Source organism: Canis aureus, chromosome 14, assembly GCF_053574225.1.
Source record: "Canis aureus isolate CA01 chromosome 14, VMU_Caureus_v.1.0, whole genome shotgun sequence".
In the NCBI taxonomy this organism is placed as follows: Eukaryota; Metazoa; Chordata; class Mammalia; order Carnivora; family Canidae; genus Canis; species Canis aureus.
This window is the reverse complement of record NC_135624.1, coordinates 51,186,776-51,202,761: the sequence shown is the minus strand read 5'-3', so window position 1 is coordinate 51,202,761 and position 15,986 is coordinate 51,186,776. Positions and strand designations below refer to the sequence as shown.

The 15,986-nt window shown below is 34.9% G+C and overlaps 1 protein-coding gene across 14 annotated transcripts in view; it reads left to right on the top strand.

The window, feature by feature from the left end:
* CLOCK (clock circadian regulator) overlaps positions 1-15,986 on the top strand; it is a 134,699-nt gene that overhangs the window by 59,868 nt on the left and 58,845 nt on the right. For 13 of the 14 annotated variants that reach the window (XM_077848059.1, XM_077848061.1, XM_077848060.1 and 10 more), the window contains 4 exons: positions 583-672; positions 3,261-3,320; positions 6,985-7,133; positions 10,380-10,471. In XM_077848059.1, coding sequence (XP_077704185.1) covers positions 626-672; positions 3,261-3,320; positions 6,985-7,133; positions 10,380-10,471 — 348 coding nt within the window. In that variant the 5' untranslated portion in view covers positions 583-625. Of the gene's footprint in view, positions 1-582; positions 673-3,260; positions 3,321-6,984; positions 7,134-10,379; positions 10,472-15,986 lie in introns of those variants that run through there. The other variant, XM_077848062.1, reaches the window with a different exon arrangement.

The following is a 15,986-nucleotide window of genomic DNA, read 5'->3' as shown; positions in this document are numbered from 1 at the left end:
ATGGGCAACCTAGATTGTTTCCATATCTTGGCTGTTGTAAATATTGATGCATGAATATAGGGGTGTATATATCTTTTTGAATTATAGCCTATTCATAATTATATACTCTAATTAATATATATACTGGGATGCCTGGGTGGCTCAGTGGTTGAGTGTCTGCCTTCAGCCCAGGGCATGATCCCAGAGTCCTGGAATTGAGTTCCATATTGGGCTCCCCGCAAGGGACCTGCTTCTCCCCTTTGCCTATGTCTCTGCCTCTCTCTCTGTGTCTCTCATGAATAAATATTTTTTTTAAAAAAATCTTGAAAATATATATATACTAAAAAGAGCATTTTTTTATTACTTTATAATAGAAAATGAATCCATAAATGTTTTCCCCCTGTATTCCTTTTTTAGAAGGAAAAACGACTCACCTGTGCCCTAGCTAAAGGTATTTGTTTAAAAATAATGTTTCAACCTTGGGTACAGACCAAAACATTTATATTCTCTGTGATAACATACAGTGTTTCTCAACATTACTGTATTTGTGGAAATAACTTTTTTTTGCAAACTAATGACTTTTTATTTTTCCTTCCACCCAAGGAGAAGTACAAATGTCTACCACAAGACGAAAACGTAATATGTTATGTTGTTTACCGTAAGCTGTAGTAAAATGAGCTCGATTGTTGACAGGTATGTTTTTAGAAACTCTTTGTTTTGAATCCTATCAAACTATTTTAAATTTTTTTATTAGAGTGATGGTCTGTACCATTTCATGTTTAAACAGAATTCCTTTGAACATGTTTCATGTTTAAACATAATTCCTGTTACATTCAATTTCTGTATTGAGTGAACATAGTGTAATAATATGACATATTGATAACTGTCTATAGCCAAAGTCAGCGGCATATGGTTGTGTCCTAAACAGATCTTGAATTGTAATTTTGAGTGGTCAGAGCTACTCTGAAAGAAACTGTGACAGCTGCAGATGTTTCCTTGGCACCTTATGGAATCTTTTTATGTATTGTTCTTTTTCTCCTTATCTGTTGGTGCTAACTCCATCCCTTTAAGCATCTTAGCATTTGTGATTGATAAGTGGTAACTATAATTAGGATTTTATCTCCTGCCAGGAGGAGAAACCTTGTTTCTTTGATCTTAAAACTTTTTTTTTTTTTTAACATTTTAACACCTCTGACACTGAGATTCATTTTACAATTGTCTTATCCATAGTTTAATTGGTAGCATTTGTTTCCTTCTTGGTGTCACATGAAATACTGATAAATCTGTATAAAAATCAGTGGTGTTTTTAATTTGATGAAATACAGTAACATGTTTTAAGCTCTTACTCTTTGACAGCTCTTTGTTGAGTACTTTGTATATGTTACTTCTTAGCCTCATAATAATGCCATTAGACTTTACAGCTGAGGGTAGGATAGGTCAGGGAGGTTGAATAATTTGTTTAAGGTCACATCGTTAAGTGCTGAGCTGGAATTATGACTTGTGTTGGTCTGTCTGACACTGAAGTTCTTGTATATTTATTATAGGGGATTCTTTAAGAGTTTTGTAGCTAGAGTTGTATACAGAAGTGTGAATTTTGACATCTGGGGCCAGCCTGTCCCCTTTCCTGTGAGATAAACAGTGAAGATATGTACTCTACCAGAACTTAAGACCTAAGGGGCAAGGAGTTTGCTTAGAGAGGCCTACCTGCAGCCCCGCCATATTTTCAGGTGGACTGTAAGTGTAGTTGTCCCTCAGAAGGGGGATGTTCCTTCAGTGCTCCTGAGAAATTAAATATAATTATGGTATTATGCTTCTTGGTGATTGCCAGTTCCCATTCTAGACAGTATGATATCTAGAGATAACCTCTGTGTTCAGACATAAAGCAGTGATGCTTTTTTTTTTTTTTTTTAAGATTTTATTTATTTATTCATGAGAGACACACAGAGAGAGAGAGAGAGGCAGATACACAGGCAGAGGGAGAAGCAGGCTCCATGCAGGGAGCCTGATGTGGGACTCGATCCTGGGACTCCAGGATCATGCCCTGGGCTGAGGGCGGCGCTAACCGCTGAGTCACCCGGGCTGCCCTACTCTTCTGCCATCTTGCCCCTCCATCCACCCGGGCTGCCCAAAGCAGTGATTCTTAATATGAGTTCATTATATCTGGGAATATCATGGAAGTTATGGACTCTCTCCTCAGTAAAGTGCATGTACATACAGAAGTTTTCATAAATTGCAATGCGTCCTTGGAACCCTGAAAGTCCAGACATGGAGCTCTATGATACAAGATTTGTAGATGTTCTCAACAGTGGATCCAGCAGGCAATATATGTGCTTTATAGGCCATGGAAAGGTGTGGTTAAAATAGTGAATGTGAATTCATGAAAAGCTCATATGAAATTATTTAATATTGCTACTTAAGGTTAAGGAATTAGCCTCCAGTGCTCTTGATTTCGTTTTTAGAATGCTGTTCCCCTAGATCTTTCCATTACCAACCTCTTCTTGTCACTTAGATCTGAGCTTAAAGTCCAACCCTCAGCACACCTTTCCCTAACCACTCAGATTAAGGTAGCATCACAGTACCTAAACAATCACCCCTTTTTAAAAAATTCTAAAACTTGTCATTGTATATTCCTTTCTTGATTTGTTTCATTCTACTAGAAAATAAGCTGTAAGAGAGCAGGGATCTCCGTGTTTGATTAACTGCTCTGTAATCATGTCCAGAATAGAGCCTGGCACATGAGTACTAATAAATATTTGTCAAATGAATCAATAATGAATGAAATGTATTAATATAAGTTAAAGCTAGATATTATGATGTTTATGAGTGAGTGAGTTGTGATTTTATAACATGAATGTCTCAATAAATTTTTAAGCTATGCTCTTATAATTAAAAATAATTTCAAATGAATCATTTTATATAATGGTAAATACGCTGACTTTCTGGATTTTCACTGAATACTAACAGTTTGAAACGATATTAACCTCTGATTAGATTAAATTCTGTTTTTGTTTTTTTTTTTAGCATGTATATATAGTACATAAGAAGTTTTACAATTCACATTATGATAAGCTTTTTAAAAATACAATTAAACATGGGTAAACTTTAATTTTTTAATATTTATTAGAAAACAACTTAGCAGTTAATTGAGTTTGAATTTGTACAATTTTTTACTCTACAAAAATCCTAGGATATAACTGATTTGATTCACATGTCATGTTGGTATTGCTCTTGCTTAATGAGTCTGCTCTTATTTTCTCTATCTACTTTCTTTTTTCTTTTAGAGAAGATGGTAGTATTTTTGATGGGTTGGTGGAAGAAGATGACAAGGACAAAGCAAAAAGGTAGTTCAATTTAAGATGTTAAATAATAAATGAATAATAAGCAAATGTAAGAGTAAATAGTAAAACAGTGATTTCCAAAAGCTCTCTGCCTTAACAACTTATATATATTGGCAAGTTGGAAATGCTTAGAATGTCAGTATGCAGTTTGTAATTTAAATAAAGTTATCCTGTAAAAGTGCTCATCTCATCACATCATATTATGAGTATATAATATCTATAAGACATCACTAGGAATGTTAACCTTCATCCCTTTGCTAAGGTAGGGTTTACCAGATTCACCATTATAGTTACTGCTTTCCCTTAACTTGCTCTGTTCTTTGGTAACAAGTCAGTAAGTGTAGCCTACCTTCAGAGTAGGGATGGAGGGAATTAAGCTCCACCTCCCATAGGAGGGGATATCTACACACATTTGGAATACTTGTGTAAAAAAAAATGTTTCCCTTTTTTTTATATATATCTGTATGGACTCGTGTTTTTATACTTTAGGTTATACTCCAGTGCTGTTCTATTTTGTTGCTCAAATTGTTTCAGCTTTGGCGATTGAGAGTTCTTTCAGGGTAGGCTTCTATGGTCTCCACATGTCTCCATTTTCCCAGTAGAAGGGAAAGTAGACAGTGGGGAAAGGGAGGGAAGAATTGTTGGAGAGGTATCCTCAAGTAGGTGAGGGAATGGGACCTAAAGCCATCGTGGTATTGATGGGGGCTTCCACCTAAAGTAGGAGCCTTGGCAGTTAATTATAATCAGGAAGAGAAAGGCCCAGGTAGCGTTTCAGCAAAGTTTGTAGTCCCTCAGAGTGAGTAGTAAACACTTTATTTTTTTTTTCTGTGTTGAACTATATGGTTGTTAGACAAGGGTAAATGTTGTATTATAGACAGATACAAAAGATAAACATGTAATAAGTAATAGTTCTTACATGTCTGCATTTAGCAAAAAAAAAAAAAAAAAAAGAGGGGAGTTACTGGGATTTGAAAAATATTCACAGTAACCAGGTAAGTTGCTGAATACTTTAATGAATGATAAAATATATCTCAGAAGAAGATTTTGAGGAAACTATATGGTGTATTCAAGGAAATAAAAAGGCTTGGATTTGAAGCTAAAAGTATATAGGACAATCCCTATCCCTTAACCTCAGTCTGGTGAAAGAAAGTTCTTCAGTCATGCCTAAATGAAGAGGTAGATCTGTAAGGAATTGGACAGTCTTAAAGGCCAAGTTTATAGATGGATAAGGTAAGCTAAGGGTATTCTATTTTTGAAGACTTTGAGAATGTTTTTAGGGAACCAAAAATACTATGGCTTTGGAAGACATTGGAAAAAGACAGAGAACCTCACAATACTGTCAGAAATAAGCAGGACCACACTGAACAGTGACTGAAACAATTATGAGTTCAAGTATCTTAGTTTGTAACCAAGAACAAAGGGAGTTTTATACCCACCCGCAAAATGAAACATCTGTGACCTGTCATCAGGGAAATTATCACAAGGGCTAGGAACTTCCAGCCTAAATGGAATATGGAGTGAAGTTTACTTTAGTGGTTATGATCCAGTCATAGAGTTGGCAATATTTGATCTCTGTACGTGTTCTTCTCCTGGAATAAAAATGGCTGATTTTCATGGTAGCTGTATGGCACTGGGCTTGTCCTCCTCTGTGCCTAAGTTGTCATCTGTAACTTGAAAAGTGGTAATAAAGTCTACCTCACAGGAATAAATGAGATTTCACAAGTATTTATAGTAATGCCTGACACATAAATATGCAATGAATATTGGCTTTTATTTTTATCCCGATTCATGTGTTCAGATACATATGCTAATTCTCAGATGCTTATTTATTTTTTCTAAAGGAGTATAGCTAGATTTGTATATCTAAGCCTCTTGTATATATCTTTTAAAACGTGAAACAGGCAATTTCATTGTATTTGAATTCTCTCCAAACCATCTGTCCACCAAGACCAGCATCACATATTATATTTCACATTAATAAACAGAGTTATTAGTAACATGGGAATCCTCTTAGGTTTCTGTTCTGCTTCCCACTGCAAACCAGGTCTGATTTACCTAGAATGGATAAGTTCTGCCTCTTAAGCCTCAAATCCACACTACCTCTATTAACAGCGCTTGCCTCCTAAATGGTCATCTAGTGTCCAGGTGTATTTGCCATACAGTAAGTTTTCAAGAGTATTTGCCAAATTAATTTGTTTCACCAAGCGTTGATCCTTTTTATCACTCTTATCATTCTGATGGCAGAATGGTCTTATTAACAAGCAGGTCTGTTCATATTTCTTTGCTGGAAAACATTTCAGTGCCTTCCCATGACTTTCAGGATTAAATTAAAATCCTTTTATGTAACCTAAAAACTTCATGTTTTTTCCAGGCATTTATTTCTCCCCCCTACCCCCTAGCTCTAGCCTACCGAAGCACAGACAACCTGTTCATTGGCCATGTTAGCCAGATTGAACTACTTTTGACAGGTTTTTGTTCATGTAGACATTTCCTGTACCTGCAATGCCTTGCATATACCCCACTGCCATCCTTTTCTCACTTAGCCTTCATGACTTACTTCAGTATGTGAGGATGCCATCCCTGCTTCCTCGAATTTCCATAGGAATTGGCTAAACTTCTTGAAAGAGCTTGTATTTCCCCAGTATCCTTAACCTTTATTAGCTCAGTCTCTCTTATTATAGCAAGCACTCAGTTTGATGGAGTCATTTGATATCTATTAAGTTTATTAAGAGGTTTGAACCATTTTATTTTTTCCCAGTACTAACAGAATAAATGCTTTTGTTACTGAAAAAAAATAAAATAAGATTATCTTCTGACCTTCTGGGATATGATTATACTTTGCTTAGGCAAAAACTAAATTAGAAAATCAAAGTTCACAAAGTAGACAATTAGAGGTATTATAGAATGATTAATTGCTATATAAATAATTGTATTTACTTCTCTGAAGGTCTTGGTGCCGCTTGGTATTTGTTTACTGGTTAACTGCTTCACATACAACAGTACTAATTATTCATTTGGCATGCATATTTTGAGTGCTTACTGTTTGTTAGTTGTTACGCTTAAGTGCTTAGATGAAAAAATTGGGGCTCTGTTATTAGGGTGTACACAATCTAATGGAGAGAAAGAAATGCAAACAAATGGTTATTGCTCTGTGCTGGAGCAGCCTGGCATACAGGAATAAAGAGGAAGACTGTATGGATAAGCCTGAGGGTAGAGAGATTTTCATTTTTAGATTTGTTTGTAATATAAACCTTATAAGAGATGGCTGCTTTTCTCCTACCTAGTAATTTTGAATAATTTGTATTCATACATTGTATGCACTTCCACAAATATATTTTGGAATATTCATAATAAACTAATAAGGAAAATATAAATTCTTGGTAAACACTAGATTAAATAAAACCTGAAATTTGAATGAAGTTTGTTCTTACTGGCGTTTTCCTAAGAACATGTTTGCCAAATGCTTAATATGTAAGTTCTTCAGTGATAAGAAAATTATTGCCCCAATTAACTGTACATTGTTGGTAACTTGTGGATAAATACTTATTACCACCTATATTGATAGAAGTACATGGTGCGTAGTTGTGTCCAGAATAAGCATTGTATTAAACTGTGTGTGTAATCAAATGGATTGTTTGAAAGCTGCTTAATTTTTTTTTTCCATCAGAGTATCTAGAAACAAATCTGAAAAGAAACGTAGAGATCAATTTAATGTTCTCATTAAAGAACTGGGATCCATGCTTCCTGGTAATGCTAGGAAGATGGACAAATCTACTGTTCTGCAGAAGAGCATTGATTTTTTACGAAAACATAAAGGTAAAATTTTAACTTTATAAGATGGATTTTTTAAAATAACAGATTCTTCCTTAAAGCATAATATGATAGAATCTTGACAGTGATTCTTAAAATTGGATGTGTGTCCTCACCTTTTTTTGAGAGAAAGAAATCAATTACTTTTTTAAAGATTTCCTGGTATGTTCTTTATTTCATTCAACAAACATTTATTTAGTGCCTACTATATCCTAGATTTTTGGGGTGCAGTGTAACAGTCCTGGCCCTCAGTTAACCCAAGCCAAGGAAGACAAACGTATAAACAGCTAATTTACAATGGAGATACTTAGAATGTGAGTAGTGTTTGTAAACCATAAACTTTCTCTGAGAACACGGGGGGGGGGGGGGGGGGGATGTGTCAGAAAAGGCTTAAAAATAGTTGAACTTTCCACTGAGTCTTCATTTTAGATTAAGTAGAGAGAATAGCATTTCATCTGGAGGAAATAGGAAATAGCATATGCAAAAGCAGAGAAGCAGAGTTCAGTGGAATTGGAGTATAGTTGAATTGGAAAATTATGGGCATATTTCAAAGAAAGTCAAGAACCACATCATGAGGCCCTTATATACCATTTTAAAAGATGATTTCAGCGTATGTTTAGGAAATAAACACTGTGTGTGAAATAAGGTATGATTATTAATCAAAGAAAATCATTTAGACTAATTGAGTCATGAAGTGAAAAAGTTAACATTGAATGTTTTGGTAACAGAGATAATAGATGAAAAACTTACAGAAGGACCTTTCCTTTTCCAAATGTAAATGAAATAGTAAAACTTCTCAAAAGGAGGATTTGTAACTAGTACCTTTTATTCACTCCTCCTGGGCTCACTCAGTCATGCATTACCAGGCTGATTTATGCTCCACCACTCTTTGAAATTATTTTTCTTAATTTCACAGATGCAAGCAGCCCCTTGCCTTCTGCCACCAACCAGACAATAGCAGTAGCTTTTGAATACACCTTAATGCACTGGAATTTTTTTTTAAAGATTTATGTATTTATTATATAGAGAGAGTAGGAGTGTGTGAGCAGGGGGAGGAGCAGAGGGAGAGAGAGAATCCCAAGCAGGCTTCATGCTCAGTGCAGAGCCTGACGTGGGGCATGATCCTAGGACCCTGAGATCATGACCTTAGCGGGAATCAAGAGTTAGAAGCTTAACCCACTGAGCCATCCAGGCGCACTGGAAATTTTAATCCATCCTCCTGTTTCCCGCCCCCCTCCCTTGGCCTGTGTTACACTGTACTGCACTTCTTCATTCACCTCCCCTTCCTAACTGGAACTTTCTTTTTTTGCCCTTTAAATGTCTTGTCTTTTGTGTTCTTGCTTTCTCTATAGTGTTTCCTGTGGTTATTTCATTCCATAGCTTCAACTATTGGCCTCTTTATTAAGCTACCGTATCTGTATTTTTAGGTGTAAATTTTTCAGTCTTTTGTTTCCAGATAACTTCTAGTTCTTTCTTTTGCATGTGCTCAGACACTGTACATTTGTTTTCATTTTGTCAAATCACCTCTTTCTCTCAACTTTCCTTTTTACATTTTTAAAATACTACCCTTTCAGATTTTAGGACTCAAGCCTGAAACGATTTAGATTTTTTTCATCTTCCTTAGTACCTTATCACAGTTGCCAAATTCTGTTGATTCTTGTGTAAATGTGTCAAAATTGCTTGTATTCATTTTTATTGTCACCATTATCGTTACATTTTACCTCTGCAGATAGTATTCTCACCTTTGTGCCCCTTGTTGGCATACTCAATCCCCTCGGACATTGCAGTTCAATAAATGATTGCTGAATGAAATAAAATCATAGAAATGCATTTGCCCCTGATAATAGAAGATTAATTCTCACATTATGTAGATCTTTTTTCGAAATTGGGTATATAATTCTCACAAAAATAAAATTTACCTTAAATTGAAAGGGAATTCTTTTTTTTTTTTTTAAAGATTTTATTTATTCATGGAGACATAGAGAGACAGAGAGAGAGAGGCAGAGACACAGGCAGAGGGAGAAGCAGGCTCCATGCAGGGAGCCCGACATGGTACTCGATCCTGGGTCTCTAGGGTCACAACCTGGGCTGAAGGCAGACACTAAACCGCTGAGCCTCCCAGGCTGCCCGGGAATTCTATTATACTTATTATTAGTACTCTAAGCTTGTGTTTAACTGAACTTGATGGATTTGCTTGTGGATTCAAATCCTTTTTCTGGAAGTATACAATTGATGTGAATTTGAAAAGCATGACTATATTGACAGAATTAGTAGCCAGACTTCTTAGTTACTCTTCATATTGTAGTGCAGGCATTTCCAGTATGTCTGGTAATACAAAATCAGAACACCTTAGTTCCTACTTTTCACTGCAAAGTAGAATATATTTTGTAGTGTGAAATCTATGACATAGGTTTTTATTTTGCCTGGTTGTTTAATTTGGCTGCATTTAAAAACAAAAATACTTATTCCCTAAATATTTCAGGTTTCATTATTTATAAATAGCTTTCTCATAACTAAATCCATTAGAAAAATGTTGCAAGGTAAACCACTAATTTTGTTAAAATGTGTGCCCCCCAAACCAGGGATCTACAGATTTTTGACCAGTTTCCTACCACTAAGAAAACATTCAAGAAGGCACTAACCAAAAATCAGTCTGGGATTATTACTTTAAAGTTTTCGCCCCAAATCTTAATTTAGTCTTCTTGATGAATTCAGAATAGAACATCTCGAATTGGAAGGAACCTTTCTGCCTGGCAATAGGTAAACATAAAGTCGTCTTAGTTAAAAGCAGACTGACTGACTTCCTTGGCACCTTTCCTCTAGGCTCAGGTCCTTAGGACTGCTCTAGTTAAGTTCCACCATTTGAATGTCAAGAGAAGGATGAGGAGAAAGAATTTCCTTCTAATGCTTGATTCTGATATGCTTGTTCTGATTCCTATGTGGTCATTATATCAAGCAGGAAGCAGTCTCAGGCCTTCAGGATTACAGGCTGTGAAAGCTCCCCAGAGAAAAACCAAAGACTGGTATTTCCAAGAGACCAAATCCAAGTAGATAACTTGCCGCATTAGCCCATGTATTTCATCATACTCATGCCTGGGCCTCCTGATACCTACCTAAACCAGTAAATGTTATTGCCTGTGGTTCTTATATTAGAGAGGGAGAAGAGAAGGCAACTTGCTGGACTTTTGTACTACCCTATACCCCTACCCTGTGTTTGGAGTATGCCACTAATGTGTCAAATAATCTTTACAGAAATCACTGCACAGTCAGATGCCAGTGAAATCCGACAGGACTGGAAACCTACATTCCTTAGTAATGAAGAATTTACACAATTAATGTTAGAGGTATGTCTAGATTTAATTTTTGAAAAGTTTTATTTTCCTCAAAAAATAAATCATTGAGGTGATGAATTTTAGTATACTAATATTGAAAAGCCTTAATTCATCGTAAATCAGTAAACTATGTCTTCAATTAAAATTAATCAATGTAAGTATAAGTAAATAGTACTATGTGTTAAGGTAGTATTAAATTTTCATATTTTTTTTATAGTACATGATTTTTGAGAGGCTTAATAAAAGTCAGAAACCTGTAGCTATCAAGTTCTTTACCTGAGGCCACACTAACAACATTCAAATGACAAATAATGTATTTTATTCATCGCATGTTAAATATTACTTAGGAGGGGTGCCTGGCTGGCTCAGTGAAGCATGTGACTCTTGATCTCAGAGTCATGAGTTCAAGCCCCATGTTAGGTGTAAAGATTACTTAAAAATAAAATCTTTAAATATTATTATGAAATGTATACTACTGGACTAAGGATCTTTTTTAACAAATTGAAGTTCACCTAAATATAATATAAAATAACAAATGGAGTATTTTGAAAATATTAAAACATTGCAATATACATTGAAAGGCAACCCTTTTTAATTCAAGTAGAAATGTTTAAAAGGAAATAAGTAAATGTTCTGTAAAAAATTATTTTTGAATACCATTCAGAACATATTTGCTTATAATTGAAAACCCTTAATACCTCATAAGTCAATTATAAAATCCACAAAAAGTTTTGAATCCTATCCATCAATTTTACTTTTCTACTTTTTAATCATTTTCTATATAGGAAACGATTTCTATATAGATGTCATCTTTGCACACAAAATACACAGAGTTCAGTATCAAATTTCCATGGAAACTTAAGATAGGAAAGGTGGTATACTTTGGCAATAACCGTTAAGGACAAGAAAAATAAGCAAACTAGACATAGAGTTGAGGAAAGCAATCAAGGTAGGGATGTAGAGCTTGTCAAATAATTTACATCTCTTACCCTGTTTGTTTTTATATATATATTATATATATATAATTTTAAGATTTTATTTATTTATTTATTTATCTATTTTTTTAAAGATTTATTAATTTATTCATTCAGAGAGAGCGAGAGAGAGGCTGAGACCCACACAGGCAGAGGGAGAAGCAGGCTCCATGCAGGAAGCCCAATGTGGGACTCGATCCCGGTTCTCCAGGATCACACCCCGGGCTGCAGGCGGCGCTAAACCGCTGCGCCACCAGGGCTACCAAGATTTTATTTATTTATAAGAGACACAATGAGGGGCAGAGACATAAGTAGAGAGAGAAGCAGGCTCCAAATAGGGAGTTCAATGTGGGACTCGATCCTGGACCTCAAGGATCATGCCCTGGGCTGAAAGGAGTCACTCAACTGCTGAGCCACCCGGGATCCCTTGTTTAGATATATTATTTTAGATCTTAAGCATTTATCTATGTCATGTATGTATGTGTAATGACCATATTCACTAAAGTATGAAGCAACATCAAGTATCTTGCAAATTAATGTTATTTTTCTGTTTATACTTTAGATGGAACAGTTAATTACCAGATTAATTAATATATATTCAGCAGAAATGTTACTATCTGAAAATTTGTTGGACTGTATATATACTTGTAGCTGTGCTTAACGTCTGAAAATAACTGAGCACTTTTCACATATTAACTCAGTGAATATTCACAATAATCTAAATAGTCTGTTAGTATTCTTTCTTACTTTCCTCATTTGGAAATTGATGAACAAAGGGATTATGTTACCCAAAGTAACAAGAGTTAGTAAGTAGCTCAGTAGCGCAGTAAGTAGCTCAGCTAGGATTCACTGCAGCCTCTGATCTTCATGGCCTAAGCCTCTGTGCACACTGAAACTTCTTTTCAGTGAAAGCTAGCCAAAGAACAGACCTTTTAGCTTAAAAACCAGCAATTAGCTCTTTAAATTAGTGGACACTTAATTTATAAACCAAATAATAGTTTCTAATATTAAGATTTTTTTCCTCTAAAAGGTAAGTGTTCTGCTATAACAAAAATATTTTATTACTTCTAAAGTTCATAAAAAAGTGGTCTGTAATAGCCTTCTGATCATTTACTCATCACTAAACTCATTAACATTGCCCAAAATTACTGTGTTAGATATAAGTAACATGCTTATGAAGAGTACATGCACACAAAATAATGTTTACTTTTTATTTTTTTAAAGATTTTATTTATTTATTCATGACAGACACACAGAGAGAGAGAGGGAGGCAGAAACACAGGCAGAGGGAGAAGCAGGCTCCATGCAGGGAGCCTGACATGGGACTCTATTCCCGGTCTCCAGGATCACACCCCAAGCTGAAGGTGGCGCTAAACCGCTGCGCCACTGGGGCTGCCCTAAACTAATGTTTAAACAGAGAAAGGAAATAGCTCATTTAATTGCTTCTTAATTTTTATTTTTTAAACTCAATGCAGTGATTTAATAAGATCTTCTCTGTTAATCATAAAATACCCATTCTTCTTTATTGGTATGAAAAATTTCTTATAAATTCATAAATTTATATATAATATCTTCATTTATTTCTTAATACCTTAAGATAAATTCACTAATAGGCTAAACAGTGAGGCACTGTCTCTAAATTTTCTTTACACTGGTCAGGTTTTTTTTATTTGCCAAGACACATGTAGTACCTATGTAGATAACTACCAAAAATAAATAAATCTAGAGATTATAACATTGTAATATGCAACCGAGAAAACTTCAACATATTAAAAATTTTGAAAATATAAATTGTCTTGTTATACTCACAGCTTTTTAGATTACATTCCTAAAAAGTGTTACATTTGTTTATTAATGTGTTAGACATTTTTGCTTTTTAGTATTAACTATATATTCTGCATATTAACTGTATACTATATATCTACTATTCATTAACTGCTGTATATGTAGCATATATATATCCCAACAATTACTATGCCAAGATATGTACGAGATACTAGGAGAAGATGTATAAATGTGTACATATATTACAACCATGGTCCAACTAACCTACTTGGTGTTACAGTTGGCTATTTGTGTTGATCAGATTATAGATCAGCAGTCTGGATATCATTTTCAGCAGAATTTTAAATATAGGCATTATCTTGGAATATTAGAATTGCTAGTAGAAGGGATTAAATCATTGAGCTCATTTTATTTATGAGGCCCAGAGAAGTTGTAATTTGTCCAAGGTCAGCTAGCTAATTAATGAAAGAACTGGGAAACATAACTTATGTGTTGGCTGTTTCTCATCTATTCTCCATTGCTACCTGTCCCTCTCCCTTTTATCTTTGTTGCCTGTGGAATATTCCTTTTTATCCTTGGGAGGGAGGAAGTTGGTTTGAGGGTAGTCAAGGAATTCAGGACAATTTAGTTTGATCAGATCTTTCTACAAAGTCCTATCTATATGAAGTAATCTCCGTGTATGAAGCTCATTCCCCTTAGCAGCTGGCCATTCTCTCCAGTAATTTACAAGGGAAGGGCTAGTGCCCTGTCAGCCTCATCTTAGATACAGATGCATAAGGAAGTACTGTCCTCTTCCCTAGAACTTCCATTCCAGTCTTCCCCAGATCAAACATTGAATAAATAATAAGGATTTACACAGTTCTTTTATTGCGGGCCAAGTAGATGTCAAATAGGAAGGCAAGGAGGTTTTTTTTTTTTAAGTTTTCATTTTAATTCCAGTTAACATATAGTGTTATATTAGTCACAGGTGTACAATATAGTGATTCAGCAATTCTGTACATTACCTGGTGCTCATTAAAAGTGCACTCCTTAATCTTTGTCACCTGTTTAACCCATCCCCTTACCCACTTCTCCTCTGGTAACCATCAGTTTTCGACAGTTAAGACTCTGTTTCTTGGTTTGTCTCTCTTTTTTCCCTTTGCTCATTTGTTTTGTTTCTTAAATTCCACATATCAGTGAAGTCATTTGGTATTTATCTTTCTCTGACTGACTTATTTCACTTAGCATTATACTCTCTAGCTTTATCCATGTTGTTGCAAAAGGCAAAAATTCATTTTTTATGGCTGAATATTTCATGATATATATGTGTATGCCTATGTATATGCCTATGTATATGCATATATATATATTTCCTCATGTATACACACACACACATACCACACCATACCCATTGATCAGTCGATGGACAGTTGGCCTACTTCCCTATCTTGGCTGTTGTAAATAATGCTGCTATAAACATCAGGACACACATAGCCCTTTGAATTAGTGTTTTTGAATTTTGTGGATAGATACCCAGTAGTGTGATTGCTGGATCATGGGGTAGTTCTATTTTTAACTTTCTGAGGAACTCTCATACTGTTTTCCACAGTGCATTCCCACCAACAGTGCAGGAAGTTTCTTTTTTTCTCCACATCCTCACCATCACCAGTTGTTTCTTGTGTTGTTGGTTTTAGCCGTTCTGACAGGTGTGAGGTGATAGCTCATTCTAGTATTGATTTGCATTTTCCTGATGGTAAGTGATGATGAGCATCTTTTCATGTGACTATTGGTCATCTGTATGTCTTTGGAGAAATGTCTGTTCTTGTCTTCTGCCCATTGTTTAATTGGATTATTTGGTTTTATAAGTTTTTTATGTATTTTGGGTGCTAACCCTTTATCAGATACATCATTGTAAATATCTTCTCTCATTCCATCGGTTTCCTTTTAATAGTTTTGTTGATTATTTTTGCTTTTGTTTCTCTTGCCTCAGGGGACGTATCTAGAAAAAATTGCTATGGCTGATGTCAGAGAAGTTAAATACCTATGCTCTCTTCTAAGATTTTTAGAAGGTCTCATATTTAATCTTTAATCTATTTCTAATTTATTTTTGTATATGGTATAACATACTGGTCCAGTTTTTCCAACAGCATCTGTTGAAGAGACTGTTTCCCATTGGATATTCTTTCTGGCTTTGACGAAAATTGACAGTATAATTTTGGTTTATTTTAGGGTTTTCTGTTCTGTTAATCTGTATGTCTGTTTTTGTGCCATTACCATACTGTTTTGATTACTACAGGTTTGTAATATAACTTGAAGTCCAGAATTGTGATGCCTCCAGCTTTGCTTTTCTTTTTCAGGATTACTTTGGTTATACAAGGTCTTTTGTTCCATACAAACTTTAGGATTGATTGTTCTAGTTCTGTAAAAAAAATGCTATTGGTATTTTGATAGGGATTGCATTAAATGTGTAGACTGCTTTGGGTAGTATGGACATTTTAAACAATATTTACTCTTCTAATCCATGATTATGGCATGTCTTTCCATTTCTTTGTGTCATTTTCCATTTCTTTTATAAATGTCTTAATAGTTTTCAGAGCATAGGTCTTTCATCTCTTGGTTAGCTTTATTCCTAGGTATCTTACTATTTTTGGTGCAATTTTAAACAAGATTGTTTTCTTAATTTCTCATTCTGCTGATTCATTATTGATATCTAGAAATGCAACAGATTTCTGTAGATTGATTCTGTATCTTGTGACTTTACTGAACTTGTGTATCAGGTCTAGCAAAAT